The sequence below is a fragment of the Nothobranchius furzeri genome, chromosome 3, assembly GCF_043380555.1.
Source record: "Nothobranchius furzeri strain GRZ-AD chromosome 3, NfurGRZ-RIMD1, whole genome shotgun sequence".
Taxonomy (NCBI): domain Eukaryota; kingdom Metazoa; phylum Chordata; class Actinopteri; order Cyprinodontiformes; family Nothobranchiidae; genus Nothobranchius; species Nothobranchius furzeri.
Window position 1 is genome coordinate 77,133,939 of NC_091743.1, and position 16,922 is coordinate 77,150,860.

Sequence of the window (16,922 nt, forward strand, 5' to 3'; positions counted from 1 at the left end):
CTGGTTCTCCCCTCCCCGCAGCTCGGCGCATCTCTGTCTGATCGCGGCTCCTGACTGCTGCACGGGCTGCCGGCTTGTGGAGCTCTGGGATGGAAACCTTTCCACCCGGTTCTCCCCAGCGGCAGCTCTGCGCATCTCAGATCGCAGCGGCGCTTGTCTGCTCATTGACTCCCATGTTAAAAATACCAATTTCACAGCAGAACTAAACATGTTTACAGCCTGGTACCAAAACATGTTTTTTGTTTAAATTATCTAGTTTACACTCATGACAACTCTGAGGGGGGTGCCGGCTTGTGGAGGTCTCGGAGACCTCTGTGTTCCACCCGGTTTTACCCAGCGGTCAGCCCGGTGTATCTCTGACTCAGAAGCTCTGGTGTTGTGCACAGTTAACTCCGGTTGTAGCTAGGTTGCCATCTCCGTTAGCTTATTTCCCACCGCCACGTTAGCTTTGGGTTAGCTTCAGGTTTGTAGCTAGTTCGACCGGGCATCGTCACTTGATCCCAGCCTTACAGCCCCACCCTCAGCTCCACCTCTCTTCCCTTTTGTGGAATTGTCTGGGCTTGACGGAACCTGCGACACGGTTGAAATGGCGGTGGTGGCCACCTCCCATTTGGCCTCAAAAACGTGTTATTGGAGCTATGGAAACCCATTGTCCAATATTTATGTCGATGGTTGGAACACAGGCTACCTTTATCCTTTTGCATATGCATTTGGAATTACTAATTATTGATAATCAACTGCTATTGAAATAGCTACCTTCATGAGGATTACTTTACAATGATCTACAATTGTTTACTTAACCAACTTCTCAGGATATGGTCCTGTCTTCACTGGCGTGAGGGAACGCTTCCTCACTCCAGCCTTCACCTGGAACACTGCAACAGCCTTCTTCAGAAAGTCTCTTCATGTGCTCAACGTCAGGTGACTTCTGCGACCACCTACCATTGACCAGGGGGGTTTTGTAGTGTCATGAATGGCCTCTAATTTGTGACAAAGGTCACATTTTCCCAACTGGGTCAAGCTGGGTCAACTGTAACTTTGCCCCACAGATTAACCACACCAGGAGCCATGATGTCTGCTGAAAATCATCTTTATCTGCTGCTGTTCTGTCCCAAGATGAAGGACACTTCAAGTTTCACAATAATAATTTTAAATAATAATTTTAATAAACTCTTGACTTTATTACTGTCATTACAATCATCATAAATAATCTCTTGGTTCTGTATAAATGTATTTGAATTACTGAAATGACTTATTATGCTTTGGGTATAATAATGATTATTGTTGATAATCCTAATGTGTGTTCAGTAAAACCAGAAGGTCATCTTGCACGTTTAACCAGCCTCATTCAGAGGATATCCAGGGTAAAGGGTAAAACCATCACGTCTTTACCTCATGACCAAGCTTTCTGATGCTGAGTGGGCATGTACTGAGGGTTTTGTTAAAACTAAAAATCCCGCAGCAAAAGTTCAGTTCTTGAACCAAACCAGGAGACGAGGGACGGCCGCCCGAATCTCTACTAAGCATTCTGTCACGCCGATAGAATTGCTCTGAATAAACGCACAGTAACCAGCTGATGCAAAACTCCTTCAGAGTTAAGCCAGACGCTCGACACCGTGTACCGGCGACATCTCTGGACCAGAGGATCGGTTCTACTCGAGTCTTCTCTACCGGACCAAGTACCCCTGAGGCTGACAACATCCTCCTTGACCTCCGGAACCACACAGAGGGTCTTCTTGCTGGGTGAGGTAGCACACAGATGGTGTTTGATGCTGTTCTTCTAAGAAACGACTCATTTAGCTGCAAAACAACTTTCCACCCAGAAACGCTTCTCTCGCTGAAAGAAACCTTCATTCATTCACGCATCCAAAAACTCGCATTTTCATTTTAGTTTTCCATTCAGTCACAGGTTTGCCTTTAAAACAAGTTTTAATATCAAATTGTCTGTTAAAAATTGTCATTTCTAAATTGTCAATTTTAAAATTGTTAGTAATATATTCTTAACTTTAAAAACTTGACTCTTCTTTGAAATGAAACACAGAATGGTGTACATTTCTGGTTATTGAAAAAGCAAAGATTCCTTTAAACTTCTGATGAAATAAATAAACTTTTGTTATTAAATTTAATTATCTTAAATTAAACATTAATCTTTGGATTAAAAATAGACCAAGCTCATTGGCATATGAACTTCTATCGAATATATAATATCCTAGATATTTATATATAATAGAAGCTTCATTGTTAACTCGTTTGGATCTTTTCTCAGAATCTAACAAAGCTGATAGCAAACAGTGTTGATTCTAGTATGTAGTTAAACACGCTACATAGCTTTGACTTTAGAAGTGGGGGGGGGACACTACCGGCATGAGGACCGGGTAGGGGAAGGGGGGTCTTTACAGTAAGTAGAATAAATATGTAATATTTCACTGGAAGTAGACTTCAACACAAGGGGTTGTTTCCTGCTTGGTTCTAGTGCTCAACCGGTGTCTATTATAGTGTCATATTGTTTAGAACGGTAAAAAGTGCAGGGGACAAATATTGACTTTGGAAATAGTCATGGGTGACGGACATATGAGGAGGAGGACTAAAAGGAATACCTGGGAGACAAGGGACAGAGGATATGGAAAACAGGACGACATGGACAGGGAGGGCGAGGACACCTGAGAAAACACGGAACGGATTATGAGGACATGACACTTAAATATCTAAAGTTTAATTTTCGTATCAGAATCAACTTTGTGGATCATTTAAAATGTTTCACATCATCTAATAAAGATTTTGCTTTTCAAAATTCCATTAAACTCTCAGTGTTTATCCAAAATGTAGATATTTGCAGATCAATTGTTGCTGATGATTTTGTCTGAAATGTTTGTTTTGAATGCATCAGCCATCCGTTTAATCCACATCGCTCCGGAAGAAGCACGCTCGAGATTTCTGTCCAGCTTTTTCAGCAGCTGGTAAAAGACTTTCTTTTTACACGTAACTGTTTTTTTTAATTAAAATTATTTCCATTTTCTCTCTGAACATTTGGCTTTTTTTCTGTGAACCTCAGAAGTGATTGTTTGCACTTTGTGTTTAGTTTCTTCTTACTTTATAGGTTTTATCAATTAAAAATAAAAATAAAAACTTCAGGAAAGTACCACAAGATTAGACACATTTATCCAGTTTGAACTCTCCAAACATTTTCTGTCTAAATGTTCTGATTTAAAACTGTTTATTACCGGTCGTTTGTAAAGTATATTATTAACAAGAAAACGTTCCTCATCAGCCGCCAGTCCTCTCTGCTCCGGGTTGATCAGGTTTACTTCCTGCAGCCGTTTTCCATCTTGGCATGAAACTTAAAACATCAGTTTGATCAGCTGGTCATCCCATGTGTGTTCTGTGCCGAGATCAGTAAATCTACCTGCTGACAGTGCTGTACGCTGATTGGTCAGGTCAGAAATCACCTGCTGATTCTTCTGAATCTTGAAAAGAAAAAATGACTGAAGAGTAAACTTGGTGACATTTGACCCCGCATGAGTATCTGTGTCAGAAACACCTGAGCTGAACGATCAGATCTCTCTGCCTGACAGGTGAGATGGAAAATGTTGTCTTAGCCAATCACAACACAGCCGCTGGAATCTCATCCTGTCTCTGAATGGGGCTCTGGTTTCCATTGCTTTGGGCTGAACAGCTCTGTTTCTCTGAGCTGAACTCTGAGATGATTTCTGATGCATCAAATTTCAGAATATTTTTGTGTGAAAATTATATATTTTTAATTACATTTGGTGAAAATTAGATCATTTCTGGGGTTAAATGGGAATCCAGGTTCTACTTGTGCTACAGAATCAGGAGTTTAACAGACTGAATTATTTTCAATTTTGTCTCAACTGGTTGTTTAACCATTCTCACAGAAACACCTCTATGCAAGTTTCCATGATGACACTTCACACACAGTCTAAAGGTCAGGTTGATAGTGTGGCAGGTAAGGTGGGTCACATGGCTTCCTGTCTGACAGTAAAACACCCAATAGGCCAGAGCAAGGGGCAGTGTTATCACCCGATAGGCTGTAACCAGGCAACCAGGTGAGGAGGAGGAGAGAAGAGATGAAGAGAAGTAAGAAGGAGGAGGAACAGAGAACAGACAGAGGAGGAGGAGCAGTGACAGGAAGCGATGGAGCGCAGCGTCATCCGACTGAATCACTGTCAGAAGGAGATCTTCTGTTTCTCCGTTCCAAAGGAGTGTCCAAGCTGTGGGGAGGAGCTGAAGGGGAGCAGGCTGCAGGAGGCGCCCATCAGCGTCCCCTCCCCCTTCACCAATGGACACAAGAGCTCCTGCTGCCTGCTGGTCGCCCCTGCACGGGACAACCACGACAGGTAGGAGCATACAGGTGGTTCTCACACAGGTAAATACAGGTCAGATTCAGTGGGTCAGAACCAGGCTTCAGTCATAAACCTGGTGTGAACACCAACATCGCACCTGAACAGAAGTTCAGAATCTGCTCGAGTCCAGAGGGTGTCACAGGTGCCCGTCAGTGCGCCCCAGTGTGTGTTCATGGGTGGATGACTGTTGGGTTGTGAGGCGCCTTGGGGGGTTGTAGGACTCTAGAAGGCTCTATACAAATACAGGCCATTTTTACCATTTGGTGGTAACAAGAACCTTCATGCTTTCCTACACGATGGAACCAGAGGAGACCAGCCTGGACTGAGACTGCCACTCTGGTCTGAATGACACGGAACAGCTGCCAGGCCAAAAGGTTCTGGACCTTGTGTGTGTGTGCATGATGGGAGATCACTGCAGCAGTAGAGCTGTGAATTCTTTGGCTGAATCACATGAAGCTTTTTTATCATCTAATTGTAACCAGTGTCACCTGGTATGTTCCAGTTCAAACCAGTTTGAATTAGTCTAACCAGCATTTTCTGCTGTTTGTGTCTCAGAGACTTTGACGGGACGTCCGATCTGCACACCGGCATCTCTGACACTAAAGGTAAAAGCTCGACCTGAGGCGTGTTGGACCGGGTCTGCGAGGGTTAAATGGACTCAAGCACTGAAGAGAGCCAGATGTTCAGAGCAGAAACTGTTTATCAGCACTATCGACTGAACAGCCAATTGCAGCAGCAGCAAAGATGCTGTTAGGAGGAAGTCACACTCAAACGGAAGCCACCATCAGAAATTTGTGTGTTCACACACCTCTACGAAGCCTTGCTTACAGGAGAAGTTCATGTTGATCTTTGACCTTCAGGAGAGAAAAGAAAAAGTCAAAAAGATGTGAGCGACAATATCTAAGAAGGAAGAAACAAAAATAAATGAAAAAGTTATAAAATGGTTTGATGTAAAGATTTGCCTGTTTGTGTTTGTGTCCCACCTGAGTGTCTCACCTGAGTGTCCCACCTGTGTGTCTCACCTGTGTGTCTCACCTGAGTGTCTCACCTGAGTGTCTCACCTGAGTGTCTCACCTGAGTGTCTCACCTGAGTGTCCCACCTGTGTGTCTCACCTGAGTGTCCCACCTGTGTGTCTTAGGAGTTGTGTACAACTACACTCAGGATGGCGTGCAACGGGACCAAAGCGGATGGGAATGCTGCATCAGTGTCCCGCTGGTCCGACCTGATATGTTCCACCTGCTGGATCAGTGGGACCAGTACCTGGAGCGTTTCTCTGATGGACCCATGTGGGATCCTGTGTGGCACAAGTAAGTTTCATGTGAGACATCCAAAGTTCTCTCCGACCACCACCTGACCACCAGTGTGTATCTCAGGTTCCACGAGGACGACCACAACTGCTTCAGCTTCTGTCTTCACTTCCTGAACAGCATCCTGGAGGCAGAGGGACGCAGCCCTCTGAGCAGAGAAGACTTCACCCACTGCTTCATCCTGCCCAAGATGAGGAGGGTGTCCAAATACACCACGCTGTACCAGCACATCCAGAAACACCAGTATTATGTGGTGGACAGACAGGAGGACACCACGCCCACCAGTTAAACCAACTTAATCAGGATGTCATTACCCCCAAAATACCAAAATTCTAAATTTAAATGTAACACTTAAAGAAACACTGCAGATATAAAGCAAATATCTAAAAACACAAACATCACCATAATGGAGAGGACCTCTGACCCGGGGGTTTCGGTGGGTTTGGTCTGTTCTGGTGTTTCAGAGAATATTTATTATTCATTTAATTGTCTGACATTGTGAATAAGTGAAACTGATTTCATGTTCTGTTTTTGTTTGAGTCTTTGGTCCTTCCTAACTTTGTTTTGTATTGTTTTATTTATTTTGTAAATAAAAATTTATGTGTGGCCTGTTTCAGACTCAAACAGAAACAAGTGTCTGAATCAATTAGAACCGTAAAGTGAACAAAAAGTCAACGTTTTAAAAGCTTCTGAAGATAAAGTGAAGTACCGGTTTATTGTAGATTATACTTCAGACAAAAATCACATGAAAATAACATTTCAGCTGTAGGAGGAACCGATAAAATTAGCCGATGTTGGCGCACGAACATATATTTAGTTACACTGCCTCGTCCGACAGTAAAACAAGTCCCCTCGCTGAGTGCTAACAGATGCGCTAACAGAATAATACCGACCCTACAGTTCTCACCATCAGCCCGGAACCAGCGCGGGCTCTGCCGGAGCCGGCACCATGCGGGCAGAGTTCCGGGCTCCCCAACGACGAACCCGGGTTTATGAGGACTACGAGGCTCCGCTGCCGGTGAGCCGGGACCCGCATGAGAGGAAGGTCTACCGAGCGGAGCTCATCAACCAGCAGGTTCTGGTCTGTCATCCGGACCACATCCAGAAGATCCACAACCAGGTCAGAGTTCGTTCACATTAGAAACCAGGTCTTGTTCTTCGTCTCCTGTCAGCCTGCCTTTAGTTTTTATTCCATTTCTGTCCACTCGGTTGTTTGGTTTGAATCGGAGGCAGGCGAGTCTCACGTAAAATGTAGTTTGTTTTGACTGACAGCTCTGGGTTGTTCAGAGATCCTTGAGACCTTCCACTGGTTCCTTCCCGGTTCCTCCACACTTAGCCCCCTGACCTTCTGAAAGCTGTCAGTAGAACACATCTAGACTGACCAGAGTTTGTTGTTTTCAGGGTTTCTTTGGAAAAGGTGTTCTGTCCAGAGCCAGGCCCAACCACAGCGTCTCGGACAAATGGGAGCGTGAGTTGACACCTGCAGTGATGTCACTGTCAGTCTGGTCCAGTCTGTGCTGTTCACACCTGGTCTCTGTTTGTGTTACAGAACACGCAGGTCTACTTCTGCCTGTTGTCTCTCCATCCAGGTCAGTGCCATCATAAGCTACCTGTTCACACAGTGACATCACTTCTGTTATGATGATGTCACACGTTATCTTTCACAGGTATGAGGAGCTGCTCAGATGGGCAAAGGAGGCTCTCTCTGCTGAAGGACTGGATGAAGAAGTGTTCGGTAAAACCCTGCTCGCGTTGACTCGGGCAGTGGACATTGAAGATGTAAAGAAGGAGTTGGGAGGAGGGCAGGCAGAGGGGGAGAACGGAACAAGGGAGGAGGAAGAAGAGGTGAAGCCAATAGAAGCCTGTGATCTCCCAAAGGGGCAGAGGTTGGAGTCAGAGGTGGAGCCAGAAGCCAAGAGAGGCTGCAGGTAAATGTAGACTGTTTTATGTCAAACCAGCACACTTGGCTTTGTTAGAACCCTGAAGGTCCTGCTAAAGTACCAATAAACTAAAGACATGGTTAAAAATGAAAGGTACAGGTGATATTCAAAAGGACTGAGAGGTCAAACACAAATTCTGGCTCAGGACAGCATTTGTAGAATGACAGATCAATCTAGAGTGAAGATTTTCATGACTGTGTTGAAGCTGATAGAAACAGCAGGTTCTTGGTCCATCTGAGCTTGCATGAAGGTCCAGATTTCTATCCAGAGAACTGCCGTTTGGCCTGGGAGGGTTCTTGGGTCAGTGCTATGGGGCTCTCTGTATCCCTAATGGGCCAACATAGACCAGCTAAATCCCCAAAAGAACCCCAGTGAGTCTGATGAAGCCCCAAGTTGGTCAACAGGCATAGGTTTATAGGATTTTAAATGCAGCAGAAAGCCTTTGAGACCAGGGAAACATAATGCAGGTACAGCAGTAGCACAAAGAGGCTGATGGAGGGAGCTGTGAATTCAGGCCAGCGTGCAAGGAGTTTTGATCAGTTGGTTTTCTTCGACCGAATAAACCTTTTTCTTGTCAACATTCAGATCAAATCAACAGGATCCTGATTCTAGCTCTGAACAGGACTCTGACTCAACCCCAGATTCTGGTCCTGATCCAGCCTCTGACTCGGATCTCGATAATGGTCTTATGGTTCCAGGTCCTGGTTTTGTCCTGGTGGTCTCTGAAGGTCAGGTGGGTCTCTGAAGCTGCAGGTCCTGTTGTGTTTCTGAGCTGCTTCTGTTGTTGATGATTTGCTGTCGTATGGCTGCAGGACGGAGGAGGAGTCAGAGAGGTGAGGCGGAGTCCACTGTCTTTCACAGAGTACCTGCAACTTGGTCTGGAGGAGGTAACACACCTGAGTCATGGACTTTGATTAGGTTTGCTTCAGTATTTACCTGCCCACTCACCTGTCTGCTGACCTACAGGCCTTCTTCCTGGTCTACAGTCTGGGTTGCCTTTCCGTCTACCTTCAGCAGGTGTGTAGTGTTAGTTCATCGCTTGGTTCCTATCATAAAGAGTTGAACTTGTCTCTGTTCTCTCCTGTGATTGGTCAGGAGCCACTGTCAATCATCCAGCTTTGGAGGAAGTTCCGATCGCTTCATCCTGACTTCATCAGCTTGTACGCTGCTTATCATCATTTTCGCAGCAAGGGGTGGGTCCCTAAAGGAGGAGGCGGGGCCAAGTATGGTGCCGATCTCAGTAAGAACAGAAATCACACAAATATCTAGTCAGTCAACAATCAGAGCAGATTTACCCAAAAATGCTCTGGTGCTGTCAGATTTAAGGTAACGATGATGACTCTGAGAAACATTCAGTCTGTGTTTGTTTCCAGTGTTATACAGGAAAGGACCGCCTTTCTACCATGCCAGGTAACACACACACACACACAGTCGTACTTGTCTCCGTATCCTTGTGTGGACCCTCCATTGACTTCCTTTCATTTTTGTGACTTCACTTTTCCTAATCCTAAGCAAAACCCATGGGGTTCTATTTTTAACCCTAACCTAAACTAAGTGAATTCACACCATACCTCTAGAACCAAGTGTTTGGGTGCTTAGCGTTGTGTGGACCAGCAAAATATCCCCACAGTGTAAAAATGTCCTTGCGTTACAGGTTAAAGTTAAAAGTACACACACACACACACACACACACACACACACACACACACACACACACACACACACACACACACACACACACACACACACACACACACACACACACACACACACACACACACACACACACACACACACACACACACACACACACAGAGTCTGCCAGTAGCTGTAGGAGTTTGGCCTCTGGAATAAATGATGGTTTAGTCTGCAGATCTACACTCGTATGATTGACGGAGATAATTTTACCATCTCTCATAAGTGAATAGATTTTTTTTCCAATACATTTTTATTTGTTCTCTGTTGCTGGAACCGAGTGATCCATGTCCTGGTAGATGATGAACCTGTTCCTATGACTCGTCCCTGTCCAGTTACGGTCTGAACTGGGGTCCTACGAGCTTCCTAACTCCTCCTCAGTGACTAAACATATTTCCTCTATTTACAGGACCCATATCTTCATTTCTTACACTTAACTGCTCCCAATATTCTGGTGTCCTCCGTGTCCCTCAGATTGTCCCTGTTCTCTTCCTGTAGTTATTCCGTGGTAGTTGAAAGGACAGATGAAACATTCAGGGGCATGGCTCTGCGTCCGTTTTCATGGCGTTCTCTGGCCGCTCTCAGCAGGATCACAGCAAACGTCTCCAAGGTAATGTCCTGCCAGGTTTGTGCCGTCATACATGGCCATTATTCTGACTCTACTGATGCTAATCTGTGTGTGTTCGTCAGGAGCTGATGTTGTGTTACGTCATATACCCCGCTGACCTATTGGAGGCAGAGCTGGACTCACCTGTGTGCCTGAGCAGGTTGAAGGTTCAGGTAGTAACCTGTCAGTGTGTCACATATCAGCACTAACTGCACACCCCCGTCCGTAAAAACAGCCACATACAGTCAGGTCCGTAGATATTGGGGCATCGACACAATGCTAACATCTTTGGCTCTATACACCACCACAATGGATATCAAATGAAACGAACAAGATGTGATTTAACTGCAGACTGTCAGCTTTTATTTGAGGGTATTTACATCCAAATCAGGTGAACGGTGTAGGAATTACAACAGTTTGCATATGTGCCTCCCACTTGTTAAGGATCCAAAAGTAATGGGACAGAATAAGAACCATAAATCAGACTTATACATTTCAATACTTGGTTGCAAATCCTTTGCAGTCAATTACAGCCTGAAGTCTGGAACACATAGACATCACCAGACGTTGGGTTTCATACCTGGTGATGTTCTGCCAGGCCTCTACTGCAACAGTCTTCAGTTCCTGCTTGTTCCTGGGGCATGTTCCCTTCAGTTTTGTCTTCAGCAAGTGAAATGCATGCTCAATCGGATTCAGGTCAGGTGACTGACTTGGCCATTGCAAAACAGTCCACTTCTTTCCCTTCAAAAACTCTTTGGTTGCTTTTTCAGTATGCTTTTGGTCATTGTCCATCTGCACTGTGAAGTGCCGTCCATTGAGTTCTGAGGCATTTGGCTGAATATGAGCAGATAATATTGCCCCAAACACTTCAGAATTCATTGTGATGCTTTTGTCAGCAGTCACATCATCAATAAAAACAAGAGAACCAGTTCCACTGGCAGCCATACATGCCCACGCCATGACACTTCCAGCACCGTGCTTCACTGATGAGGTGGTATGCTTGAGATCATGAGAAGTTCTTTTCCATCTCCATACTCTTCTCTTCCCATCACTCTGGTACAAGTTGATCTTGGTCTCATCTGTCCGTAGGATGTTGTTCCAGAACTGTGAAGGGTTTTTTAGATGTTGTTTGGCAAACTCTAATCTGGCCTTCCTGTTTTTGGGGCTCACCAATGGTTTACATCTTGTGGTGAAGCCTCTGTATTCACACTGGTGGACTCTTCTCTTGATTGTTGACTTTGACACAGACACACCTACCTCCTGGAGAGTGTTCTTGATCTGACCAGCTGTTGTGAAGGGTGTTTTCTTCACCAGGGAAAGGATTCTTCGGTCATCCACCACAGCTGTTTTCCGTGGTCTTCCGGGTCTTTTGGTGTTGCTGAGCTCATTGGTGCGTTCCTTATTTTTGAGAATGTTCCAAACGGTTGTTTGGGCCATGCCTAATGTTTTTGCTATCTCTCTGATAGGTTTCTTTTGTTTGTTCAGTCTAATGATGGCTTGCTTCACTGATAGTGACAGCTCTTTGGATCTCATCTTGACAGTTGACAGCAACAGATTCCAAATGCAAATAGCACACTTGAAATGAACTCTGGACCTTTTATCTGCTCATTGTCATTGGGATAATGATGGAATAACACACGCCTAGCCATGGAACAGCTGAGAAGTCAATTGTCCCATTACATTTGGTCCCTTAACAAGTGGGAGGCACATACGCAAACTGCTGCAATTCCTACACCGTTCACCTGATTTGGATGTAAATATCCTCAAATAAAAGCTGATAGTCTGCAGTTAAAGCACATCTTGTTCGTTTCATTTGAAATCCATTGTGGTGGTGTATAGAGCCAAAAATGTTAGCATTGTGTCGATGTCCCAATTTCTATGGACCTGACTGTATTTGTAAGTTAGAAATCCTGAGCACAGTCCATTACCATGGTGAGTGCAGGCTCAACCCACTTGATTAGGGACTAGGATGTGAAACTTTGGTGATATCACGATACAGTGGAGATGATACGATGCATCACGATGTATTCAGTCATTCAGTCAGACATTATTAGCAATGTTTTTAGACTGAATTTGTTGTGGGAAAATTCAACAAACAGTCCAAACTGATAGGTAACATGTTAAGTATGAGGTATCTGAACCATAAAAGAGGGATTCACATTTCAGTGGTGGAAACAAAACCCAGTGCACACTTTTGCCAGTTAGCGGTCGGCGTTTGAATTGCATCAAAAGAAAAGAAAATACACAAATGCTTGCATGTAAATTCTTCCAAAAATTCACTACATGGCTTTTGATTATCGATATAATATCACAAGAAAAAATATTGCGATATATTGCCCTATCAATATTTTCTTACATCTCTATTAGGGACAGTTCACCGGGCTGCAGATGCTTGATGAAGCTGTGGGAGTTTGGAGCTTTTATTTCTCTTCTGTCTGTCAACATGTTTCAGTCTGCAGAACCTTCCAGAACACAGAGACTGATTCTGACTTTAACCTGAAAGACGAGCGTCAACTAAATACACACCTATCTTACAGTCTGCTGGAGGGGTCATTACAACGTTTCAATTCAGTGCAGTTCAGTTTATTTCTTTAGCGCCAAATCAGGACCAGAGTCGTCTCAAGGACCTTTACACAGTAAACACTCCAATACAGGTCAGGCCATTAAGCCAATCAGTAAAAGGTTTCCTATAGAAGGAACCCAGCAGGTTGCATCGAGTCACTGACTAGCGTCAAGAGTCTTTACAGCAATCCTCATACTAAGCAAGCATGCAGCGACAGTCTCGTCGTCTCGTCTTCCTCCGCTTATCCGGGTCCGGGTCGCGGGGGCAGCATCCCAACTAGGGAGCTCCAGGCCGTCCTCTCCCCGGCCTTGTCCACCAGCTCCTCCGGCAGGACCCCAAGGCGTTCCCGGACCAGATTGGAGATGTAACTTCTCCAACGTGTCCTGGGTCGACCCGGGGGCCTTCTGCCGGCAGGACATGCCCGAAACACCTCCCCAGGGAGGCGTCCAGGAGGCATCCTGACCAGATGCCCAAACCACCTCAACTGGCTCCTTTCGATCCGGAGGAGCAGCGGTTCTACTCCGAGTCCCTCCCGAATGTCCGAGCTCCTCACCCTATCTCTAAGGCTGAGCCCGGCCACCCTACGGAGGAAACTCATTTCGGCCGCTTGTATCCACGATCTCGTTCTTTCGGTCATTACCCAAAGCTCATGACCATAGGTGAGGATTGGGACGTAGATCGACCAGTAAATCGAGAGCCTGGCTTTCTGGCTCAGCTCCCTCTTCCCCACGACAGATCGGCTCAGCGTCCGCATCACTGCAGACGCCGAACCAATCCGCCTGTCGATCTCCCGATCCCTCCTACCCTCACTCGTGAACAAGACCCCGAGATACTTAAACTCCTCCACTTGAGGTAGGACCTCTCCCCCGACCCGGAGGTGGCAAGCCACCCTTTTCCGGTCGAGAACCATGGTCTCAGATTTGGAGGTGCTGATCCTCATCCCAGCCGCTTCACATTCGGCCGCGAACCTACCCAGCAAGAGCTGAAGGTCAGAGCTGGATGAAGCTAGGAGGACCACATCATCCGCAAAAAGCAGAGACGAGATTCTCCTGCCACCAAACTCGACACACTCCACACCACGGCTGCGTCTAGAAATTCCGTCCATAAATGTGATGAACAGAACCGGTGACAAAGGGCAGCCCTGGCGGAGTCCAACCCTCACTGGGAACAGGTCCGACTTACTACCGGCTATGCGGACCAAACTCACGCTCCTCTGGTAAAGGGACTGAATGGCCCTTAACAGAAAGCCACCCACCCCATACTCCTGGAGCGTCCCCCACAGGGTGCCCCTGGGGACACGGTCATAAGCCTTCTCCAAATCCACAAAGCACATGTGGATTGGTTGGGCAAACTCCCTTGCCCCCTCCATCACCCTTGCAAGGGTATAGAGCTGGTCCACAGTTCCACGGCCAGGACGAAAACCACATTGCTCCTCCTCTATCTGAGATTCAACTATCGATCGGACCCTCCTCTCCAGTACCTTGGAGTAGACCTTTCCAGGGAGGCTGAGGAGTGTGATCCCCCTATAGTTGGAACACACCCTCAGGTCACCCTTCTTAAAGATGGGGACCACCACCCCGGTCTGCCACTCCCTAGGAACTGCCCCCGATGACCACGCAATGTTGTAGAGACGTGTCAACCATGACAGCCCTACAACATCCATAGCCTTGAGATACCCAGGACGAACCTCATCCGCCCCCGGGGCTCCGCCGCTGTGTAGTTGTTTGACTACCTCAGCAACTTCTGCCCCCGAGATCGGACAGTCCATCCCCAGGCCTCCCAGCTCTGGTTCCTCCTCGGAATGCGCATTGGTGGGATTGAGGAGCTCCTCAAAGTATTCCTTCCACCGTCCGACTATAGCCTCAGTTGACGTCAGCAGCTCCCCATCCCCACTGTAAACAGTGTGAGCGAGTTGCTGCCTTCCTCTCCTGCAGCGACAGTGGAGAGGAAAATTCTAGTAATGCACCGATATGAAATTTTTGGGCTGATATCCGATAATAAGATCGCTGCTCTGGCCGATAACCACTATTTACCGATGCAGATATAGCGACATTAATGCTTCTAAAATCAGCAGATTTAGAATATAATGAAAATTATTAAAGCTGAATTTAGATTTTAGGCATTTAGGGAGCAAAACACACACACTCAACATATTTACCAAGCATCGATACCAAGTAATGTTTCTTTAGTTGCATTGTGATTTCTTAGAAAATATTCTATTTGGTGAGAGATACACTTTATTGCATTTATTCTAGTGAATCTATAATTAAAGGGTAAACTAGTAGTAGCACATTCAATGTCAAAGAGAGTAAAATGTTATTATCAGGAGAGGGAGAATGTTTAAGTGGTTAGCAGCAGTGTGCTAGCCGATGGCCCCCTCCATGAGGCCACCACAGCTCAGCAGAACATCATTGTAGCTTCTTCTGGCGAGAAAAACACTTGGAGAATAAATAAAATTAACAGCTGAAACCGCAGGAAATAATGCAGTTAAAGAGCAGATTGTAGAAGAAAGTAGTCGAGTGTGGAAAGTGGTCAGTATGTCCTCCAGCAGTCTAAGCCTAAACAGGACTTTGTGGACTGTTGTGAGCGTAACCACTTTTGCTTGTTTCCAGAGAAACATTCAGGGAGCAGACATGGAGGTGGTGGACACCTTTAAGTACCTGGGTGTTCACCTCAACAGCAAACTTAACTGGTCCAACAACACAGATGCTGTATAAGAAGGGCCAAAGCCACCTCCACCTCCTGAGGAGGCTGAGGTCCTTCAGAGCTAATTCAGCTGCTAAAATCCTTTTACCACTCTGTGGTTGGCGCTGTTATCCACTCTACTGTGCTCTGTTGGGATGCAGACAGCTCTGACTGAGACAGGAAGAGACTGAACAAACTAGTTCACAAAGCTAGTTCAGTTCTGAGCTGCCCACTGGATTCAGCTGAGGAGATGTGTGAAATTAGGATGCTGGGGAAGATGACCTCCATCTTAAAAAAAAAACCTCCCACCCACTGCATTCCACTGTGGAGACCATGGCATGAACAGCTCCTTCAGAGGCAGACTGAGACATCCCAGATGTCCCATCACTCTGGTACAAGTCTCTGTATCCTTGTACCTCTTTGATTGATGATGAAACTGAGTGTAGAACTCCTCAGTATAACTGGTACTGGCATTATCCTGGTACACAATACCACCAATGCAATACTTCGTATATGTTTAATACTTGTGCAAGCTGTCTGCCTCACGGACTAAAGCTGGGAGCTGGTTCCACAAAAGAGGAGCCTGATAACTAAAAGATTTTCCTCCCATCCTATTTTTTAAATATTCTAGGAACCACCAGTGAATCTCTAGTCCTAAAAGACATTATCTATTATTTTCTATCAATTATTGTTTTTGTAAAACAGCAAAACTACAACATGGTTGCTTCTGTAAACATGACCTGATGTTCTCTCTTTAAAAACAGAGAGGCATTGTCTGCCCTCGTGCTTTAATCTGCATAATGTATTGGTTGATTAGACCTTGTTAAAAATTGCTCATAAAATTTGTATCTCTTCAGGAAGTGATCGTCAGCAGGTGGGTTTCCTCCAGAGAGCGAGCTGAGCAAGATAACATCTGAATGGCTGGCAGGAGAAGCTGGGCGGTGATGATGTCGCAGTGAAAAGTGGAAACCAATCAGACAGGGAATGTGTCTGTCTTTGATTTAATGAAGAAAGTGTGGTTTCCTTGGACAGAAGAAAAGAGAAGAAGCTGCTCCATGGGATGAGGACAAGGATGATAATGATACACACTGGATCTTGACTGCAGTGTATTATATCAGGAGGCCTGTGGTGTTCAAGCGTACAGCTCTTCGTCCTGACATTTCATCTTTTGTGACTCAGTTCATTTGACTCCTCCCCTTCTGAGAATACATGAAACAGCTGTTTTTGTTAAGAACTGTCCTGGCTACACCAACATTAGTGATGTACAATTAGTGCTGATGGGCCAAACTCAGAGCAGCTATCACATCTCCTCATTAGGAAACTTCTGTGAACCAGAACCAGAACCAGGGCCTTAAGCATGTTGTCAACATGAAGTATTTGTAAGTAAACAGATTTCTTGTTTCAGGTTATGTTTTAGTTGTACCATTGAGATGTTCTAATCTATTGTTTTTATTTCCTCTGAATATATGAATGCTGCACATGTCAGTTGATGTCATGGTGGTTGTCATGGTTACAGTGGATGGATAAAAAGAGGAGGTTCTTTGCTGTCATTTCCTGAGAACTATGCCTCATTTAAGAAAGAAAAGGATCTTTTATATAACGTCTCTCATGATAAAATCACAAGGTGCTTCACAAAAACAAAGAAATTAAAATGAAAAGATTTATTTTTAAATGATTTTAAAAAATGTTTTAAATTACAACAAAAAATGGTGACGAAGGTCAAGCAAAAGCCAGTATGAACAGGTGAGTTTTCAGCTGTTTTT

The 16,922-nt window shown here is 45.2% G+C and overlaps 2 protein-coding genes across 2 annotated transcripts; both read left to right on the top strand.

Annotated features, from left to right (window-relative positions):
• The first annotated feature begins 4,086 nt into the window (after nucleotides 1-4,086).
• On the top strand, nucleotides 4,087-6,093 carry LOC107384863 (MKRN2 opposite strand protein). The gene is made up of 4 exons (XM_015958343.3): nucleotides 4,087-4,355; nucleotides 4,917-4,966; nucleotides 5,501-5,669; nucleotides 5,736-6,093. The coding sequence occupies exons 1-4, from the start codon at nucleotides 4,153-4,155 to the stop codon at nucleotides 5,956-5,958; spliced, it is 645 nt and encodes a 214-aa protein (XP_015813829.3). The 5' UTR covers nucleotides 4,087-4,152; the 3' UTR covers nucleotides 5,959-6,093.
• A 396-nt stretch (nucleotides 6,094-6,489) lies between these two features.
• tsen2 (TSEN2 tRNA splicing endonuclease subunit) lies at nucleotides 6,490-16,699 on the top strand. The gene is made up of 12 exons (XM_015958342.3): nucleotides 6,490-6,789; nucleotides 7,071-7,137; nucleotides 7,219-7,258; nucleotides 7,337-7,597; nucleotides 8,195-8,342; nucleotides 8,422-8,496; nucleotides 8,576-8,626; nucleotides 8,705-8,849; nucleotides 8,983-9,019; nucleotides 9,803-9,914; nucleotides 9,995-10,084; nucleotides 16,017-16,699. Exons 1-12 carry the CDS (start codon nucleotides 6,619-6,621, stop codon nucleotides 16,074-16,076), a joined length of 1,257 nt encoding a protein of 418 aa, XP_015813828.3. The 5' UTR covers nucleotides 6,490-6,618; the 3' UTR covers nucleotides 16,077-16,699.
• The last annotated feature ends 223 nt before the right edge of the window (nucleotides 16,700-16,922 follow it).